We start from the raw sequence: 13,348 nt of genomic DNA on the forward strand, positions 1-13,348 counted from the left end.
TTTGTTTCCCTCTTGCTCAATTCAATCGCAGAAGAAGCACGTTGACAATTTAATGATACGACACGTGCATTTTTAGCTTTCTTTCACATGACGGAAGTAAAACGCGCATTGAATGACATTTGATACATTTTACAATTTGTTCGCTAATCATTGTTTTTCTTCATTTATCAAGGTGTTTGTTTCCACTGTTCCATATTTGCTCATTACAAGTTCCTGCCCTTTACACGCACAAAAGCTTGTCCTTTGAAGGAGTTTTAAGATTGTGTTGGTTGTTATTCTTGTTCATGGATGAAGTATTATTATCATAAGGTATTCAATATGCATGACATGTCTTTAATGCGTGTGATTTGTTTCCGTATGTATATATAATGTGTGTGTATATATATATATATATTTACTTTTGTATGAATATGAATGTAGGTGTGTTTCGAATGAATGTGTTACCTATCTCTGGTTTTAGCTCATGCTTTTTTTGAGTGGTGCAAGCACGCTTTCTAAAAATATAAGAATATATTGTATGTATTTGTATATGTTATGGTCTTATACGTTTCTCGCCACATGTTAGCGATTTGCTTTTCTCTTTTTTTTTTAATACAACTCTGCCGTTCTTCGGTTGCTCCTTTTGACTTTACGCACTGGTTGCTTGCTTTCCCGATGTTAAGATGTTATTGTAATTCTAAGTAGCTTTGAATTTTACTCTCGTTTTGATTATGGTGTACAGTTTTGCATTTTTAAGTTATGTTATCTTTCGTTTTTTTGATTTCGCCACTATTTGCACATCCAATCACTGGCGTTGAATTAATTATCGTTCTCAAAAAACAAACCAAAAATGCAATTAATACGTAATAGTGCGATTTTGCGCCCGACTGACACACGTTCTATTGGGAAGGGGTACAGTATTACGTAGGTTTTGTTTTATTTCTTTGCCGATAGCTTCGAAAACATCACCGGACAGAGTAACACACCGAATAAAACACTAGCGCACATATGTTATTATGACTGAATGCTCACCACCCCCGATGCTTTATCACCTTATTTTGCAATAAAAGTCGAAATTGTTTGCCCGCTAATTGATTTCTTATCCCTCTGACACACATTGGCGCGCTTCATCACTTTCGTGGGTACGGTAGTGCGCCGCATCATCGACTAGAGTACTGGTGCAGGCGCGCGCGCTCATTAGTGGTGGTGGTGCTAATGTGTTGCATAAAACCTATTTCTATTTACTACAATAAAATGGAAGTTTAACGAGATTTTCGATTTCAAATAAAATATTAAAATAAAACCCATTTGGATTCCGCTAATCGGTTTACACCACGTGCGCCTTCTCCATCACACCTCCCTGTTTAGCGTTGTATTCACCACCGCTCTATAATCGAATACGTTAAAATCTAATGATAATAATGTAACCATTTACGACTAGCATTTTGCAGCGTTCTCGACCGTAGTACGGCTGTAACGCACACGAGGAGAGCGATTTTTATAACTTCTAGACAGTACCATTGTTCACACGACATGCTACGGTTCCTAACATGCTTCCTAGCGGCACACCTAGCTGATCGGGAGAGCATAAGGTGAAGTGTGAACGAAAGTATATGTATAAGTTTCACAACTCACGTTCTCGGGTTGTTTACGAGTCCCAGTCACACTCACACACAGTAAAAAGCGTCTAGAGCTATCGTAGTTCTATCTTTTCCCGTTCCTGTTACCCAGCGGTAGGTAAATAAGTTAACTGTCAACTTAAAATAAACTGAATCTATTTCTTATTTCCCCGCTGCATAAAATGCAACCAGCGCGCGGATTATCTCATGTTGCAAGCGAATTGTCATCTACCCTTTACAAACGACGGTACGGTTGATGGGGGGTAAGCGAAAGTCTTAAGCTCTTTGGCTTAACGTTGGATATTAAAATATATATGATAATCACTTATTGCCATTTACTGTTGTTTGAGAAACACTTCGCGCATAGCTAGTAAGAGAGAGAGAGAGAGAGTAAGGTGCCTCTCCAGGCGTAGCTGTATCTCTTTTCGATAATACATCCTCAAATAGTAGATCGTTCCTGAAAAGTGTAACACCACATTTCCAAGCTTTCCAATGTTTTTTTTTTTTATTTTTTTGGTATTAGAGCCAAGCACATCTTACTGGTGCTGTAGTTGCATTAAATTACGGCATATATTCACAGTCGCAGCAGTGTTAATGTGTTGAAAATTTAACATTTTCAACTATAATGATCAAATGGTCCACCTGCATTTTGCGATCGATGATCGGTCTCTCTCTTTGCCAAAGGTGCTTTTTTACATGCTTAGAAACTTAAACGTTTTACAGTCTTCTACGGTCTTGCCTGGCTTCAAGCCAAAGCAGTATTCAGTGTGTGGGTGTTTTCTGGTTTAAAAACTATCACTAACAATGCCTTAAAATTGGTTTCACTTTTGCACACTGTGTTTTGCTTCGTTATCCATATGGTGTTTGCTTGATCATCGATGTCGATCATGTTTTGCAAAACTAAAACATGTAACGGAGACGTTTAAAATCGTTATTCGTACATAAGTCCCTGCGTCAACCATTCCATTAATTCAACTCGCAAACAAAAGTACTGTTGGACTGTATACAACCGAAGATGAACATACACAAATCCACTAGGATTTGAACATACTGCAAACACGTAACGTGCTCTTACTTCGCCCCCTATGCTTCGTAAACAATAAAACTATGGAAAGCCGGAAGTATAATAACTTTCTTCATTGTGGCGTATGCTCTCCTGTTATTTTTTGTTTTAATTTACGCGACACTTTTTTTTGGCAAATTCATTGAGCACAGTAATAGTATCAGTGATGCTGATTCTTGTTTCATAGATGTGTTTTGGTTGTTGTTTAATTACTTTCTTTATAATTTGTTTTTGGAATTAATTCAGTTTCAAACGTGTTTGCATTGAAATTTCCGACCAGACAATCAGTACGACTGTGTCTGTGTTTCATTCGTTGGATTGTTTCGCTCAGGATGGATACAGTTATCCTTTCGTTTTCTGCAAAGATCCGTTTTCCATTCGTCTTTCTTCCAACTGTTAACTGCATGATAGTTATCTATTTCAAATGTTTTGGTTGGTTTCAATGTATTTTACTCAATCATACATACACAAATGGGTAAGATATTAGAATAGTGTGTACATATAGACCTACGTTTACATTAAAGTCCTGTGGAAAACCGCTTATTTTGCAATACTTCTCTCCCAGTAAAGAATGAAAACGGTGTTCCAACGCACAAAATCAATTCAAACCGAAGCTGATGGACCGCCTGACTAAATCTTACACGAGATGGCTCCCGTTAAAGCAAACATGTGTACGTATAATTTCCATTGGCCAATAAACATCAACTTGAGTTAAGGTTAACTTGGTTGGTGTAAAAAACAGATTGACCAGCGAGGACTAAATGTGAAATAAAGAAAAAGAAAAATCAAAACTAAGCTCATTAACCCGTCTCCTCGATTAACGTGGAGGGGGAATTATGAAGCCAAACCCCTGGTGCGGAATTTGTGCTAATTAAAACCATCATCCCAAATTCCTACGAAATGACTCCTATTAAACGCATTTCAAAAACTGAGGCATCTCCAAAAAATACAAAAATAAAGAACCACCTATTAGAATGATTCATCGAAATCAACCAACTTTACTTGAAATTACCTGTGCAAGGCATTTGATATCTGCTTCAGCGATTGGCCGACTTCTTGGACGAGTTTTTCGTTGTCTTGAACGTTCTTGTTACTAGCGGACCGTAACGAACGAGCCTGATTTTCCACCCGTGTGACTAGCTCTCGGAAGTGAAATTTGGCGTGCGGTGGCAGACTTTCATTGTCGGCAAAGGTAACACAGCTGGACTGTAGCGAATTGAGCCGATCACTCAGTGCTAGCCACTGAGAGGCGGAAATGTTACCGACCGGCTGTTTCAAGCTGGTCTGCAACAACTGCACTAGCTCCAGGATGGACTCACGCCCACCTGCTGATGGCGTAGCGGAACCAGTCGTCGCTGTTGCTAGCGTCGACTTGTCCTTGTCTGATTGCTGAATAATGCTGCTGCTGTCGTTTGATTTTGCATAGATATTACTCGTATTGGACGTACCACCACCACCAACACTTGAGCCCGATGCCACTGTGGACGATGCCGTTTGCATCATATTTTGTACCGGCGTCGCGTAAATGGAAGAAAACTTGGATGGCTTCAGAGGGACGGCCGGTTTTTTGTTGCTGCCCAATGTACCCGTCGAAACGCATCCCGCCGGTCCGGCATTCGCTTGTTGCAGCTGCTCTTGCTGCTGCTGTTGCTGCTGAGTTGCATCGTGACCCCCTCCTATGGAGCCATCCTCCGCTTCCACGTTGTTGTTCATTTTCGGTACCATATTTGCTACACTCTTTGTTCCTAGCTTGGGGCTCAGCTGTGCGCTCAACGGATCACTCGGCGATTCCTTCGCTTCCCACAGCTTTTTCAGGCTGCTAATACTGCCTGTGCTTTTACGTTTACCGTCCCCGTCCTCGCCACCTGCTCCACTGCTGCCTGTTGACAGATTATCTCCGCTACCACCGCCGCTGTCCACCTTGAGCGAGTTCCCTTCCAGACTTTCGCGCTTCCGATCGTCAGTCAGCTCAATCTTGATTTCAGTCTTTTTCAGCTCGATCACCTTGTTGCTGTCGATCGGGGCCGTACCCGTGACGATCGTGGACGCGACATTCGTTTTCTTCAGCTTCAGCGAGTTGAGCTCGTTATTCTCTAGCAGTAACTTATTGCTGGAATCCATACTGTTCTTGCCGGAAATGCTGGTTCCGTTTCGAACTACCATCGGCATTCCCGTCTCACCCTTCTTCGCCGACCGATGGTTTTCGTTCTCCGACGAGGAGGAGGAAGCCGAATTATCATTATTGTTCAGGATGTTGCCATTACTATTATTGCTGGATGCGGTGGTATTGAAGTTGTTGTTGTGAATACTCTGCAGACTGTTGCCCCCTGCTTGGTGCTTGTTATTATTGTCCACATTCGACGTCGGGGGATCGACAAACTCACCCCCGCCGCTGCCGCCATTACTCGACACCTCCGTATTGTTTTGATCCACCTTGCGTAGTCTGGACTTGAAATCGATAATGCCACCCGTGCTTTCCTCTTTCTTCGCCGGCTGGGCTGGTGTTCTTTTCGCTGTATCCACTTTCTTCAGCTGCGCTTTGAAGGGCGGCTGCGGTGCACCGGAGGCAGCGTTGGGGGCAGCACTGTGATTATCATTAGCCGCTGCATTGGTAGATGGCAGGATAGTAGATTTTGACATCGACACCGGTTTGCGAAGCGAGCTAACGTCCGAGGACTTGTAATGGGAGATTGGCTGCTGCTGCTGCTGGTGCTGTGGTTCCTGCGCGGTCGTTAGTGGCGAGGGCGCCTTTGGTAAATGCATCGATTCCGCCAGCTCACTGACTAATTGTGATGCTGGATCGGAGGTGCCGTGCAGTGGACCGGCAGTTCGTTTACCCCCGACGACGTCACCCTGTAAACACTTTGGCACATTCGTTACACGTTTCGAGTCCGCTTTCAAGTCCTTCACGGGTGGTGGCGGTGGAGTGGGAAGCGAGGACGGATCTCCCACGGTATTGATCATGGCATCAGCCGGACTGCCGAGTGAGCTGCACGAATCAGTGGAAGGTTCGCGTTTGCGCAAGCTTACGCCAAAGCGCGTGCTGGCCTCTTCGACGCTCGGTTCCGTGTTGCGCACATCGTTCGAGGGGGCGATCGATTTTTCCAACATGCCTCCTGACCCTCCTCCTCCTCCTCCTCCTCGTTGATCAAGCGGCATATCAAACTCCTCCGGGGGCGGCGGAAGATCCACCGGTGGTGGCGGAAACTCGAGATCGGCTAGCGTCGGCTGGACAGCTCGCTTTGGACTATTGTTTCCAACCGACCCGCGGAAGGAGGAGAACGTCATCATCGAACCGTCCGTGGTCGTACGATGGCGTTGCAGTTTTGAAAGACTAGCTGTGGCCGAGTTGGACATGGTGACCCCACTCGAGGAGTTGCTTCGTATCATCTGTGGTTGTGCTTTGATTGCCGCTGCGTTTCGCTGCGCTAGTATACTGTTCGATATCGCATTTGCCGCTGCCATGGGCGGAGGCGGCGGTTCCGAAACCAGTGCCAAGTTTGGATTCATGCCCATCTGCATTGGAGCCGCACCTGGCGGCGGCCCGACAACATGTTGCTGCTGCGGCTGCTGGTGCTGAGGTAACTGCTGTTGTTGCACCGGCGATTGGGCCTGCTGAATAACAGTGCCATCGCTTTGGCGCAACGATTCGAGGTACGCTCCTATTCGCGCATCCTTGGGCAGCGTACCGTATCTGTTGATGGCTTTCTTGACGTTCTGCACCTCAAGGGCTCCTACTATCGGTGGCTGTCCAGTGCCTAACACTGGCGTACACGGTTGACCTCCCGGGCCGGGCGGTAGTTGATCACGACGTGCTTGCTGGGGCAGCCGTTTGCTGCCCCGTGTTTCCAGCCCTCTATTGCCCATGATCGGGGCGCGCTTGAATGAACTTTGCTGGGGAGTTTTCTGAAACCCAACTGGTTCCGGATTGTCTGTATCGGTGTCCGGAGTGACTTCGGTTTGCTCATTCTCGGAATCAGTTGCCCGATTCATTAGGTTTGCCATATCACGGGAAAATCCTAAAATAAAAATTCCGTCAGTTAGTTACGACTGAACATAATCGTTCAACAGTGATTATCGCTTGGAGTTAGTTTTTCAACCATCGAAAAGCTTGTTAGTTTAGCATTTTATGCGGTAGTCACAAACATACTGGAAACAATTTTAGTTCAAATTTGGTTACCTTTAAAATCATTAAAATTCTTTAGACTCATAACACGATTCGTGAGCTTATTATAGTTGCGGTTTAAAATAAATTCCTAATTGAAAATACACAAATTCACATTGTTTAGTAAAAAGGTTAACACACACTCACTGGGGTTAAAATTTTCACTTGGTCAATGCAATCGAAAGCTTTCAAGAAATTTAATCGTGGTAGCAATAATTACAAAAAAGCACCAAAAGGCCAAACAATAACCGCAATTTTTTGTCATCAAATACCTCGAAACAGCTTATCGATAAGAAAACTACTGCAAGAGGACGATTTTGTGATGGGAATAGTAGTACCGTTTGCATTTTGCTCGCCCTCGCCAAGCTTGCAATTGTCATCGTCTCGGTACGTTGAGTCACGGCTGGATGATAGCAGACTGGAACAAGATGATCGATTAAAAACGTTGTTTTCATTCAGCCTACATAGAAATTAGTTGTAGGCTGTTGTATAAAATAATCACCGTACGTACCTTGTCCTCTTCGGAGGCGCTGGAGCCGTTTTGCCACGTTTGTTCGTTGTTCGTCGCATTTGCACACCAGCGGTAGATGGTTGCTTGTTCCCAAATGTGCTGAACTTCGAACCGGAACCGGAACCAGAATCTGTGAAAGCAAGCATGTCGCAATTAGCGTTATGCATGTTTCCCATCCTTATTTAGGGAGCTTTTTGAGCCCAATACATTTTACGTAAAACAGGTAAAATATATAAAGCTTTGAAAGGATCTAGTGAGCGTATGAGTATTGCCAAAATTGTACATCACTAATAAACATATTCAAAAAAGAAATCTTCAAACTATACAAGAGCACGTACCAGAAATCGGTGTTATGGCAGGTTCGTGCTGTACCGGCTGCTGCTGCTGTTGTGTTTGTGATGGCGGAGGAGGTAGCAGTTGCTGTTGCTGTTGCTGTAGCTGTTGTTGCTGCTGTTGCTGCATACCCATATGTGGCTTCTTGCTCATCTGCGGCGTTAGCTGCATCGGCATCACACCCACGCCTTGGAGTTGCTTCTCTACCGCTTCAGTAATGGAGGATTCCTGTCAACAGAAAATCTATCCGAATAAGACCTATTAGCGCTAGAGAGACACCCTATCTCTAATTACCTGAAACATGTGCTCCAGATCGTGATGGATGCTTTTGAACGTTGGACGATCTTGAGCATTCCACTGCCAGCACTTCCGCATCAAATCGTACACCTCGGGCGGGCAGCCGGGCGGTCGTTCCATGCGATAGCCAGACTCGAGCTTGTGGAATACGTCCGTTAGGTCGATCCCGGGATACGGCGACATGCCATACGTTGCGATCTCCCACAGCAGTACGCCGAACGCCCACACGTCCGATTTGGTGCTGAACTTATTGTACGCCAAGCCCTCGGGCGCCGTCCACTTGATGGGAAATTTGGCACCGGCGTGCGCCGTGTACGTATCGTCACGCATCAGTCGCGCCAGTCCGAAATCTGCCACCTTTACCAGATTGTTATCGCCGACGAGGCAGTTGCGCGCTGCCAAATCGCGATGGATAAAGTTTCGACTCTCGAGATAGCTCATGCCAGAAGCGATTTGGGTAGCCATGTACAAAAGCGCCACGGCATCTAGCGTTTCCCGGCCGGCGGTGCGCAAAAAATCGAGCAAATTTCCGTGGCTCATGAATTCGGTAATGATGTAAAACGGTGGCTCGCGCGTGCAGACGCCTAAAATGATAATGCAATAAATGTTCCGTTAAGCACATTATTCAAACAATCCGGTAACAATCCGTCTCGAATTGTTGTCTAACAAAAATATTCAATGAACAAATAAATTCACTGTATATATGTTACGTAGCTTGGTACACTTTGTTTCTGAAATAGCTGCTTAAAATTTGACTAAAACGTGTAAACAAAGCCTCGTGTGGACAACAAAATGATACCGATCGTCTTAAAAATAGACAAAAAGTAAATTAGCTTGTTCATTGCCTGTTAAACGATTTCGTCACACTGTTTAGCAAAAAGATGTCTATGCAGTGACGTTGATAGTGTGGCCATACTGTTCTGCTGATAAATGGCTATTTTCTGTATTCTTGGACCTCGTCATACTCTCTATCTTGCTGGTAAGCCCTCTAAAATCACGATTGTTTGCTGTTTCCTACGCCTGTCCGGGTGTCACTTACCTATCAGTTGCACCAAATTCGGGTGTTTCATTTCCTTCATGATGGCGGCCTCTTCTAGGAAATCTTTTAAAGCCATCGTATCTTCTTTGAGCGTTTTAACGGCCACCGTGTTGCCGTAGCGCTTCCACACAGCCTCGTACACCTCGCCGTACTGCCCACCGCCCAGCTTGTGCTTCATGACGATGTCCGTCCGGCATATCTCCCACTCATCCGGCTCGGGGCTAAGCGGGAACACGGTCGGTTTGTTTTGCTTCGGGGCCGGGTATAGTAGGGGCGTAATCAACCCGTGGCCCTCGTGCAGCGCACTGTGATGGTGCACCAGTTCGGCCAGCGTGTTAAACTTGGCGTCGGCCGTGACGTACACCTTTCCGTCGGAGTCCTCCGATATTCTGTAGTGATAGACGCGCCCATCATACCGCAAGCTGATGCTGCGCTGGCCGGGCGAACTTTCGCTTTCACGCACCAGAAAGCTACCGTTGATGCCGGAGCTCAGCAAATACTCGGCCGCGTTGCGCGAAATCGGCCCATGATACCAGGAGTGTTTCTCCAGCGAGTTTAGCGGCGTCACGTAGTTCGACGGCACCCACCCAACATGGCCCGAGTCGGAGTGTGCCTCGCACCATTCGCCCGACTTGTTGTAGGACAGTATCCGCACCTGTTCGCCCTTTCGCAAGCTCAGTTGGTTTTCACCACCGGCCTTGAAGTCGTACAGCGCGACAAACAACTGCGGATCGTCTTCTTCGGGTCCGGGAGCCAACAGGTTCTCCTTCGACGTCCATCGGTGAGCCGTTTCGAAGCTGGACTGTGCCGCGTTGGAGCTGCCCTGCGAGTGCATGGTGCCGGTATGATTTTCCAACCCATCCTGATTCTGGCCCAGTAGGTCCGTTGGTAACAAACTGCCAGGCGGTGGTATGTGAGGTAACGGGCGCGACTGAAGCAGTGCTTCTGTAAAGATAAAGGAGATGGTAAAACACGTTAAAAAATGCAATGTACACACAATATTTCTAAAAACATAAGCAAATAAAAATCATCAATTTACAGCTACCTAATAGAAATTGCATAAACACTAAGTGCATCTGCTATGCAAGAAACGATAACTGATTGTGCCAACACCTTTCCAAACGGCAACCAGCAAGAAGTTCATTGCACTACTCTCCTCCTTTCATAAATCGAGCAATTATTTCAATTTGTTGAAATTGACCGTCGGCATAAATTCCAAGGTATCAACACGAATGGATACATTTTCTGCACCTGCTTACAAAATCCACCACAGTTTGATGGAACACACCATGCAAATGCAAAATGCAAAACGATTTTTCGAGGGACCTTCAAATATTCAGCCCCCCCTAAAACACAGGCCAAACTAGATTCACCGACACGATTCACACATCGGACATGGCAGTGGCGTGTGAAATGAAAGTACAAAGCCGCCGCTTGCCTACCGAGACGGACAGTTCCGAACGAAAGCGTGAGTGCGATTGATATGTACTCGAACCGAGCCGTACGACTTTCCCTCTTTACTTTGCGTGCGTACCGCCGGGCCCCTACCTACGACCGTTAAGACGTTATTAATGGTAACGATTATTATTCACCACAAATGCATCATTACAGAAGAATGTGCTTTTCCCATAACGAACGATCCCTGAGTTGCCTGAAGTTTGAGCATGAACTGTGCAGAAAATGGCTGCAATTTAAAAGGGGTAAGCAATTATTATGTAGCGTAGCTCACAATCATATTTTTAACATTATTATGGTGATTTTCTAGTACATGTTTATGAAAATTAGTAAAAAAAATTGTACAGCATTTTACAGATGAGGGTTCTACACAAACACAAAAGTTTCATTGTCGTTCTTTTGGGCCTTTATTAAATTTATAAACATACTTGTTTCAACATCTTATAACTGAAAAAGATCTCAATCACGGAAAAGAACAACAAATTATAATGTGTCACCAAAGTTCACCGTGATGATCGTTTTATTTTCCTGATAGCTATTTAATGAGTTAATATATGATTTCATCAGAACAACAAAAAAACACACACCGGAAGGTCGCAATAAAAACTAAACTATTCTCTACGACATTGAAACACATTAACCACCAACACACGCCCCATTAATGACACACACGGTCTTGCTCTGCCTCTGCGCCAAATACACTGAAACCTACTCAATCGCCGGCGACTCAACTGTGTATCACGTTCAAATCAACAAACGTAGACACCAGTAGTTAGGGCGTGTGCTATAATAAGGTCGAGGGCAACATGTGCGGGATAGTGATATTGTACCACACCACCACGAGAGAACCATTTAAGCTAAGGAGAAAATTTTCGCAACACATGTCCGGCTGGCGGTGAAAGTCGTTCGGTAGATGGATTACGGAAGGGCCTCTGTATAAACAAAGTACAGATATTTAATTGGATGGATGTAAGTGTAGCCGTACCATCAGATGGGGCACCTCCTTTAGCTTGAAAGCAACGGTGTTACGGAGGAAAATTAGATTGCCGGGTCAACTGCTGCTTGCGTCAAAGGGGTGCCGTGTTTTATCCGCATCGTCGAAGGGGCCATATACGGTTTGCGAGAATCAATATTACTACCTCACCCATCAGCCGTAATCGATATCATTCAATATTGCCAAACATCGATGTCGACCTTGACACGGTCTAACCTGTATACCCTTTTCAGATCTCGCCACCGTATCATTGTTGGATACTGGCCAACCTGCATTATGTCATAGGCCCGGAACAAACAGATGCAGATGCTTGTTCAAACGTGAAACATAAATTGGATTGGCAATTACTGTTCTGCTAAGGAACAACATGCAAAATGAATGCTCGGCAGATGACATGCTCATGCTCTAATAATTTTAAATCGTAAATCACAGTATGAAAAAATCCATTTCTACTACAAGACCATTTATTGGGGTTAAGAAATTTTACGTGGACACACGGTGCGTTTGCTGACTAAGTGTTTCTATTGGTGATGTGAAAAATGAAGTTTTAATTAAAATCGATTCCGGATAGTAGACCCAGAATCAGTTCCCGAAATCGATAACAGAATCTGTTCCGGATTTGGTTCCGCAATCGGAATTGGCTCTGGAATGAGAAACGGTTCCGGAATACAGAATCGGTTCCGAAGTACGAATTGGCTACGAAATCAGGATCAGCTTCGGCATCTCCATAAGAATAGGCGTTTGGGTCCTCTAAATCTAAAAATCTAAATTTACTTGTAAGCGATCCATTTCCATGGAGATTCCCGGGCTAATTTCGCTTCTGAAACTTCTTATTTCAATTCAAGAACTAATTCTCATTTCGGAGCTGATTCGAATTTTGGACTCAGAAATCGGCTTCGGAGTCAACTTCGGAATCGGCACCGGAATCGATTCTGGAATTGATTCCGGAATCGTCTTCGATATTCCAGCATTGGAATCTGCTCCATAATTGAATGTGCAATATAATTAAAAAAGAATCGAGGTTTTAAATGTTTTTACGCCTCGCAGGCTTTACTGCAACCAATTTTTCTTCTTTTGGCTCTACAGCCGTTCTCGGTCAAGGCCTGCCTGTACACCACTCTATTACTTGTGGGCTTGACTTTTAGTGACTTATTGATTCTCCCCATACCAGTCCTACGTATGGCGGCACGATCCATTCGGAGGAGCTTGAACCCATGACGGGCGTGTTGTTAAGTCGTTCGAGTTGACGACTGTAACATGAGATCAGCAACTGCAACCAATAGAGCATTGTATTTTATTTAATCAGTTGACTACTTCATCAATATTTCTATTGTGATCGAAATTGTACTACTGGGTAGTCTAAGTTTATGTGCTTATAACACAATGTTCAACCTTAGGAAACATGTTTGTTCTCAATATAGAGTACTAAATTGTATTTGCAGACACACTCATTGGATTTAAAAACATTGAGAAAAACTAATTACTGCAACATAGCTCACCTATTTTCTATAGTTCATCTGGGGAAACCGTTACACTTCAACCTCCATGTGCACACATTGCGCTTGCAATGGGCGAAATAGCTCCAACAACGATAGATGGCAAAGTCAAATAATGAAGCGTTACTCTTCGCCACTGTTTTACCGGCCTGCTTAGCCAAGCCAACACAACAAGCCGGCTACAGTCTTCCTTTGGCTGATGTGTAAATATAAACATCAACAGAATCCCACCCCTCAAAAACGCTACTACTGTGGGGCGCGACGGCTACTATCGTTGCAACGTCACTAAGGCCAAAGTACACAAACAAATCGGTGGGAACCACTTTATAAACATTGAGTAGCCGACTCTCACGTCATCTCACTGCACTGCTTTGGCTGGTGTATGGAGTATGTGCCA

General features: G+C 44.6%; 1 protein-coding gene across 3 annotated transcripts in view; it reads right to left on the reverse strand.

Moving 5' to 3' along the window:
* LOC121592417 (tyrosine-protein kinase Abl) overlaps window positions 1-13,348 on the reverse strand; it is a 33,049-nt gene that overhangs the window by 5,627 nt on the left and 14,074 nt on the right. Inside the window, exons 2-7 of one of the 3 annotated variants that reach the window (XM_041913841.1) lie at window positions 9,007-9,951; window positions 7,965-8,551; window positions 7,676-7,898; window positions 7,338-7,467; window positions 7,165-7,244; window positions 3,674-6,680 (exon numbers count right to left, since the gene is read on the reverse strand). In XM_041913841.1, coding sequence (XP_041769775.1) covers window positions 3,674-6,680; window positions 7,165-7,244; window positions 7,338-7,467; window positions 7,676-7,898; window positions 7,965-8,551; window positions 9,007-9,951 — 4,972 coding nt within the window. Of the gene's footprint in view, window positions 1-123; window positions 6,681-7,098; window positions 7,245-7,337; window positions 7,468-7,675; window positions 7,899-7,964; window positions 8,552-9,006; window positions 9,952-13,348 lie in introns of those variants that run through there. The other 2 variants (XM_041913840.1, XM_041913842.1) reach the window with 2 other exon arrangements.

Source organism: Anopheles merus, chromosome 2L, assembly GCF_017562075.2.
Source record: "Anopheles merus strain MAF chromosome 2L, AmerM5.1, whole genome shotgun sequence".
Classification (NCBI taxonomy): Eukaryota; Metazoa; Arthropoda; class Insecta; order Diptera; family Culicidae; genus Anopheles; species Anopheles merus.